This window comes from Cajanus cajan, chromosome 11 (genome assembly GCF_000230855.2).
Source record: "Cajanus cajan strain Asha chromosome 11, NIPB_CcT2T_4, whole genome shotgun sequence".
Classification (NCBI taxonomy): domain Eukaryota; kingdom Viridiplantae; phylum Streptophyta; class Magnoliopsida; order Fabales; family Fabaceae; genus Cajanus; species Cajanus cajan.
In genome coordinates, this window is record NC_138527.1 from 1733428 (window position 1) to 1742245 (window position 8818).

The 8818-nt window shown below is 28.6% G+C and overlaps 1 protein-coding gene across 1 annotated transcript; it reads left to right on the forward strand.

Moving 5' to 3' along the window:
- Positions 1 to 4672: 4672 nt before the first annotated feature.
- LOC109792971 (isoliquiritigenin 2'-O-methyltransferase) lies at positions 4673 to 7395 on the forward strand. The gene is made up of 4 exons (XM_020352430.3): positions 4673 to 5156; positions 5953 to 6269; positions 6703 to 6767; positions 6867 to 7395. Exons 1-4 carry the CDS (start codon positions 4729 to 4731, stop codon positions 7164 to 7166), a joined length of 1110 nt encoding a protein of 369 aa, XP_020208019.1. The 5' UTR covers positions 4673 to 4728; the 3' UTR covers positions 7167 to 7395.
- The last annotated feature ends 1423 nt before the right edge of the window (positions 7396 to 8818 follow it).

An 8818-nucleotide genomic window follows, 5' to 3' on the forward strand; every position in this document is an offset into this window, starting at 1 on the left:
ATTATATTAAATCAAAATCATCATTTTGCATAACATTAGAGTAAATGTAATTTACTACATTTAACACTTTCCTACAAGTGTCTCAAAACCTATAAAAGTTTCACTAAGACTTGTTAAAAAGAATACTTGGTGTTGAACCTAGATAGACTTGTTCAAAAGAACACTTGATGTTAAACCTGAAGAGGCTTGTTGAAAGAATAACCATTCGACACATTAACATCTTTCAAGGTCTTTAACATAACATCTATCTCTTCCTTTGCTAGTGTGTAAACAAGGAAGTAGGAAACTTTCTTCCATCATTTGGCAGCCAAAGTTCTCTTCTTATACCCATTGTCTGAAAGTATTTTTAAGCCTCCACATGATCTTTACCTTTTTTTGTCATTTATCAATGTGAAAATCACATTGTTGCATACATTAATTTTAATATGCATCACATTTAGATTGTGTCGCAACAAATTAAACTCCCAGTATGGAAGTTAAAAGAATATACTTTTCTTCTTCCATTGTTGAGCTTGAAGTTCATTAGTTCTCTTTCCATGACTTTTTTTTTATATATTATATAATGATTTAGGCTTTTCTTTCCCAAATATGACTTCTATATTCTTAACTTGGTCTAAAATTTCTAAACTAGATAATTATCATGATGGATCCCTATCCTTAGCATTTCCGTCAAAAAGAACTTGATTCAATTGGAACCCATGTTTTTTAGGCAAAAATCGACTATGACACATAAATCACGGTTTTTTTACAGCATAGAATACGAATAGGAGTTGCATCAAAATTACAAGATGGACAAGCTAGCCTGGTATAAGTATTCCATCCAGAAAGCATACCAATGCCAGGAAAGTCACTAATAGTCCATAAAAGACATTCTCGCATCTTGAACACTTCATTTTTTTTAAGCATCATATGTTTCAACACCTTTTTCCCATAACTCCTTCATTTCTACTATAAGAGGTTGCATGTAAATGTTGATGTCATTACCTAGCATTCACTTTCCAGGGATTAGGTTTGAGAGAATAAAGTTTGTTGGCTTCATACATATCCATGGAGGAGTATTGTATATCTTAATCATATTCGATTTAAAATTAATTTTAACCAAATAATTCTTTATAACTTTAAAATATACAAACACTTAATTATATGAGTCAACAATATATTATTTAAATTATTTGTTTATTGTAGATTATTTGTCCAAAATATTTCATTCAAAACACATATATAAAAGAATATTATTTTTAAATTTAAATATATTTATATTCTTAAAAGAGCATTTTTTAATTTGATAAAAATATTCATTTTTATGTTTAAATTTATAAGAAATATATTCTTTTAATTATTAGTGAGAGTATAATTAGATTACTTTGATAGATATAAAGATTAAAACCAACAAGTCGTTGATTCAAATGACATGAAGCTCTATTTTTTAAACTCAAGTGTTATGGATAGAAAAAAAAAGTGCTAAAAGGGGAGACCCCATTAAAGGTGTGTTTGGTTTAAATTATGAGAATGGAGAGGAAGGATTTTAATGGATGAGAGGGGAGGGAAGGGGAAGGATTTGAAATTTTGTTTGGTTGAGAAGATGGGAGGAAAGGACAAATAAATCTTTTCTTGTTTAGTAGTTCACAAGGGGATGAGAGGGATTTTATTAAAAAAAACAATTTACCTATGTATTCTTACAATATTAATTTTAGAAATATAAGTAATAACATTTTAGACATTATACTAAAAATATTTTAAAATTCATTCCTTTCCCTCTGAATCCTTCCAATATTGAAGAGAAACTAAAATTAGATGGGGAAGGGTTTTGCTCCCCTTCATTCACCTCGCCACCTAAAAATTGAACAAAATAAGAAAATTTTATAAAAATCTCTCTCATCCATTCCAACCAAACATTATGTAAAGGTAATTAGTTAAGTTACACAACATAAACTTAATCATCAGCAAAACAAGTAGGTATTTCATACCAATAATATACTTTTTAAAATAAAATATAAAGGTTAAATTGAATAAAAAGTTAATACTAAAAACACAATAAACATGAACTTTTTGGGTATTTACTTAATACAAAGTACTCTCTACACCTGTACATAAGAAAAAAAATGGTTAAATTTTTTGGATTGATATATAAACAAATTTCAATCACATCAACATTATTAATTAATATTTTTTAATTCAAAAGTACTCCTAAAACAATTAATGAAAACACTATTACAGTAATTGTTACTAAGGATATTTTTAGAAAATGTAATATATATTTCATGTGAAATTGTGAAAATTAAATATATTTATTATGTATAGTTATTGACAGGATACAAGTTACCATTGATTTGTCATCCACGATCTCACTTTTTAACTTCCTATAAAGAAGTTGGAGTAGTCAAGTTATGAATGTTGTAGCCTTTGTGGTGGTGCATGTCATTTGGATCATCTGGTTATCGAGAATTTATTTGCATTTCAACAATAAAGCCCTTTCATTTCAACACTCGATTTTAGTGGTTGTCTTGCTTGTTTCTTTGACAAGTAAATTGTCTATTGGTTTCCAATTCTTGTTCCACGGAGGAATTCAATATCTTGAAACGCCTCATGGTCCCTATTCATTTGTTGAAGCCCACTTTGATCAAATAGGTGAATTGCTACCTTCCAACTCATGGCTTTATAAAGTGTAACACAAATGGTGGTGCTCAGGGCTCCCCTGGTCATGTTGTTTGTGATGGCCTTTTTAGAGATAGTAACAGATCTTTCTTGGGTGGATTTGTACCCAACATTGGTATTAAGACAACTTGGCATGCTGAACTTATTGCTATTATGTGTGTTATTGAAAATGTGCATAATGTTGGGTGGCCCAAGCTTTGGTTAAAGTATAATTCTAAACTTGTTCTAGGTGCTTTTGGAAACACCTAGATTGTTCCTTGGGACATTCGTGATAGATGGTGACATTGTCTCTCACTTTGTTTGCTTATGAATTTTTTTCATTCTCATATTTATCATAAAGGAAATCAATGAATAGATAAATTAGTTGATTTTGGCTTAAAGCATAAGATTTTTTATAAGTGGTGGTCTATCTTCTTTTGTTTGAGAAGTTTTTTTGTGATCATTGTAATTTACCTTCCTTTTGTTTTTGTTGATTCCTACATGGATTTTGATATAATCTCTCCATGTTATTATTACTATTTTTATTTTTATTTTTATATATTTTTTAGTATGCAAATGATTGATAGGCACTACTAAAATTTTTCTTATTACATGCGACTTTTCCTGTGAATTTTTTATAAAACTTTGCAGGAAACATTGTTCTTACAAATTTTTCTACGAAATTTTATCTGTTGGTAATACCTTCGTGGATAATATGTTTTTGCGAATTTTAAAATTTGCAAGAAATTTTCCTACGAAATTTCTTGCGAAAAAAATTCGCAACAAAGTTTCTTGCAAAAAAAAAATTTGTAGGAAAGTTTCTTGCAAATTTTTTCGCAAAAAATTTTGCAGGAATATTTTTTACGAAAAAAAATAAAGAAATTACTACAAATTCTATCAATAATTCTTCAACTTTCAAATGTTCATAATGAATTCATCTGAAACATTTGTTTTCACGCCTCCAACATGTGATACATACTCTTTTAAATTTTAAGATTGTAGATTATAAGTCTTAACACTCAACCATACAAATCAACTTTTAAAGTAAGTATTGTCCCAACTTATATACTCTTTCATTGTTTTATTTCCAATTGATATGGGACTTGAAGTTTTTTTAAAGTATTAAACTTATAAATTTAAATATTTTTTTTGATTTTTTCTGCGAATTAAAATTGGCAGGAAATCTGCAGGAAAAGTTACCTACAAATTTTTTCTACCATTTAGTAAACATTACTTGCGAATTTATTTTTGCAAGAAATCTGCAAGAAACAAATTAAAATTCTTACACTATTTTATGCAAATTTTTATCATGGAAAAAAATTTCTATGATCATTAAAATTGTAGCAAAATTTACAAAAATTTATTGTAGATTATTTTTCATAAAAAAATTATAAGAAATATCTAAAAATTATTTTTCGCAAATAAATTTGTAAATTTTTTTGTGAAATTATTATGACAAGAAAATTCGTAAAAAAATTCTGCAAATATTTTTTTTAGAAAAATTTGCAGGAAAATGACGCGTTTATAGTAGTGAGACTTTTGGGTGCCAACCTTAATGAGATATCTTAATTCTACAATGATACTTAGTATGTTAAACATTTTTATTAAAAAATACATATTTATTAACTTTTTTATAACTATTTATTAATTTTTCTAATAGTCTGAAGTTTAATATAAGGCTTCGAGCAACAATTGTTCACGATCCAAATATTAAGTCTAACATTTGCCCAAAATTGAAGTCTTATAGATATACACTGCATTCGAAGAAACAATCCATCATTGATTATAGTAATTATTAAAATTTCAAAACAGTGATTACTCCAAGAAATAATCATGTGATGGAGGAGTTATTCAAACGTAAAGAATTACCAAGAACGAATTTTGAGGAATTAAAAATAAATAATTTGTGATGGATGAATAATTTCGGTAAATGACCAGTCAGAGTAACGATTATTAAAATTGCCACCCGCGATTATTCTAAGGAACAGCTAACGTGTGATGGTGGAATTGTGCCTATATAAACATCACAAATATTGAGGACAGTACTCAAGTGAACACTAGTGTCGACCAAAAAGCAACTAAACACCAACAAAAATGGGTTCCAATTCCAAACAAAGTCAAATTCCTCCGCAAGTAGCAAAGGTCGACGATGATGCTTACCTCTGTGCTGCTTTACTTTCTCTTAGCCAGGTCTTCCCTGCAGTTCTAAATGCTGCTATTGATATCAACTTGTTTGATATCATAGCAAAGGCACAGAGTTCACGTGATTCATCTTTTTCTGCCTCTCAAATTGCTTCTTTGCTTCCAAATCAACACCCTCAATTGGCTAATAGGCTTGAACGCATCTTGCCACTTCTAGCCAGTTATTCTCTTCTAGATTGCTCCATTCGAACCAATCAAGATGGTAAGACAGAAAGAGTTTATGCTCTCTCACAGGCTGGCAAATACTTTGCATTTGATAACGATGGAAGCTCTCTAGCTCCTCTCACAACTTTAGTACATCACGGATATCATGATCTTTGGTAATTAAGAATTCTCTTAATTATGTTTATTTTTTGTCGTTGAAAATATTTCCCTCATGAAAGTTAAATTTTATATTTTTTAACTATTCAATATAGTCTTGTTAGGATATAAATAAAGTCTCAAATAATTTAAATAAAAAGATAAATACTGCGTTTATATATACATATTTATCTCTATTGGTAAGAGATTTTTTAGGTGATGTTAAAAAAAATCATAAATATTTAGAAAATGAATAATATCTTCTTAATATAAATATAAAGACATGTGAGTGTATGAAACTCCTGTGTACAACATGCATAAATAAATTTCTAACTACATATTTTCTTCTTTTTTGTCTTTGGTTATTTCAGTTTGTATGTCATAATATTGGCTAGATGAAGATTGTATTAACTTTGTCATAAATCTTTGTCATCACATTGGAAAAGTGATTGTTTTGGACTAGAGGTTTCAAATTCAAGCAATATATCAAAACATACTAGTGTTCTTCACATGCTCATGATTTTAGCACATGGTGAAAGGGAAAGAACTGAGAATGAATTTGAGATCTTCAGCAAGAGCTCTGGTTTTTCCAAGTTTTATGTTGCATGTGATGGTACAGTAGGAGTGATGAAATTTTATAAATAAAAAACTGTCGTGCAGTAATTGGAATCTATATGCATGTTGCTAGCAATGTTGGATAAATAAGTGAAAAAAAAATGATATTTGGTAATTACGAATTTAATGTTACTTAAAAATATTCCCACAGTTGTAAAAGTCACGGGTCTTAAATATTTATTTTATGTGGTGTTTTAATAGGAAGAATGTGAAGGATGCAATTGTGAACCCTAATAGCAATATCCATTTCGAAAATGTCTATGGAATGCCTCCATTTGAATATATGGAAAGAAATGCAGAGCTGAATCAGAGTTTTTACAAAGCAATGGCTCACTTTGACCCACTACAGGTGAAAAGGGTACTCAAATTCTATAAGGGGTTTGAGGGAGTGTCAACACTTGTTGATGTGGGAGGTGGAATAGGCGAGACCTTAAAACAGATTGTCTCTGCATATCCTTCAATTAAAGGAATTAATTTTGATTTGCCTCAGATGATTCAAGATGCACCACCTCTTCCAGGTACACATATACTACTCTTTTAAATTTAAAGTAAATTTATTTTTAATCTTTGTAATTAAAAAAAAATTATTTTAATTTTTATATTTAAATTATTAAAAAATTTATTAAATATTATCATATAAAATTTACATATTGTAGATTATGTCGATGAAAACATTACATTAAATCCTATTAATATTATATATTTGTCGTAATCTGTCAATTTTATATATGTTATTAGTAATCTAAGAAAGTAAAACAATATTTTAAAAATTACAAAGATTAAAAATAATAATTTTAATTTAGAAAACAAAAAAAAAAATTATCATAAATTTAATGGATTAAAAATATATTTAAAACTATTTTAAAATATGGGTTGGCCGGATACCAGAAAAGAATTGTGGAATAAGTTTTGTCAAAATTATCAATTAAGAAACACTCATTTTGCATGAAGGTATAGAGCATATCGGAGGATCTATGTTTGAAAGTGTTCCAAATGGTGATGCCATTTTACTCAAGGTTGGTGAACTACATGAGAGTTCAAATTCAGAAAAATTTAACATGGCATAAATAAATTTCTAATCGTATTTTCTTCTTCTCTGTCTTTGGTCATTTCAGCATGTCTGTCACAATTGGTCAGATGAAGATTGTATCAAGTTTTTAAAGAATTGTCACAAAGCTTTGCCACCACATGGAAAAGTGATTGTTTGGGAACATATGGTTCCAGAGATCCCAAGTTCAAGCAATACATCTAAGCACACTTGTTCCGTGAGCAATCTCATGTTTTTAGCACATGGTGGAAAAGAAAGAACTGAGAATGAATTTAGAAACTTGTGCAAGAGTTCTGGTTTTTCCAAGTTTCATGTTGCATGCAGTGATCTCTCTGCTTCGTCAGAAGTGGTGGAATTTTATAAATAGAAATTACATAGCAGTTATTTGCAATCTCAATTAGCTATCAGCTGTCTCTAGCTTTTTCATCTCTCTTTTGTAGTGGAAGAAATAATGTAACAATGAATAAGGAGGCGCTATGTAATTGTTTTACTTCTGTATACTTATATCTCCCACATGTGATTATATTAACATGTGATATTTGTATTTGAATGATAAATTTTAAAAATTTAAGAAATTAGAATTTGAATTGCTTTTATTTTAATTTTTATCATTTAAATTTGTTTAATTAAAAAGAGTCTTTTAAGATCTCACTCAACCTTACAAGTAAATGATGGTTTCTGGCCATGTGATGTGACTATGATGGTTTCTTCTCTCTGCTTTGATACTTTTGTAAAAAAGAATAATATGAGTACCATGAAGAACTTGTGGGTCACTTTTTATGGTCTTTGTCTTATAAAGGATAGAGGTTTCTCGGAAGACATCATTGTGGAATCTAATTCAGCTTTCGTGGTTAAATTTCTCGATGAAGGTTGCCATGTCAGTATGTCACTCACAATTGTGTCACTTTGTTCAACTCTATAGACTATAATTGAGATTGGTGATGTGAACCAAGATGTATCTAGTACGCATGTGTTTAGGGATGCAAACCAGGTTGTCGATGTTATGGCTGATCTTCATTTTTCTTTACAAATCAGTTTACATGTATTTGAGCACCCCCCCCCCCCCCCCCCCCCGACCCCTTTTAGGATTTATATCCCCTTGATGGCTGATTCTTCAGCCGTTTCATTTTTTGTGGTTTCTAGTTTGTTTTTTCTTTGGGATTTTTAGTCCCATTTAATCAAAAAGAAAAAAAAATTGATTTAAAATTTTAATTTAAAAATGAAAATTTGAAATTTTAAGAGTAAAATTTATTAAAAAAAATATATATTAGCTAAATTTAAAATATTTAATGATTTTAATAAAAATATTAATATTTAATAATTAAAAAATAATTTTGAATATTCAGTAATTAAAAAAAATTATTTGTGAGTTTAGCTCAACTCTAACATGATTCAAATGTTTAGATCAAATGGTTTAAATGTCTAGAGGGAAAATCTGTAAGGATTTCATGAGATAAACATTTTTTTTAAGGAATCCATATTTAGAAATTTAGAATTTGAAATTTTTAGAATTTGAATTATTTATTTTTAATTTTCATCATTCTTTAAATATTTTGTTTAGATAAGTCAATTCACATTTGTTAAATTTTATGTTTTTAGTTTGGGTGGGACAATTTGATTTCCACTGCGAGTAAAATTGATTTTAAACATATACATACAAAGAGATATATAAAAGAGATTCACTTATTCCAAAAGTAAGTTTACCTAAACTTACTTTACTCAATAATGTTGACCAAGCTCAAGAGTGATAATTCATATTTTGATGATTACAAAGAGTGTCTCTCATGATTTAAGAGAGTGCAAATTATATTGATGTGTGTTTATGCTTTGTTAGGCATGTTTGTTTGTGCATTATGAGTAACTTAGTCAATTATTTTTTATTAGATGATGTTTGATGATGAAAATATTTTTAAATTGGTTTTAAAATTGAAAATTTGAGAATTTGAGAATTTGAGTCTGTCATTCAAAGTAATCGATTATGCACTTGAAATAATCAATTATTTACATTATTTTTTCTCA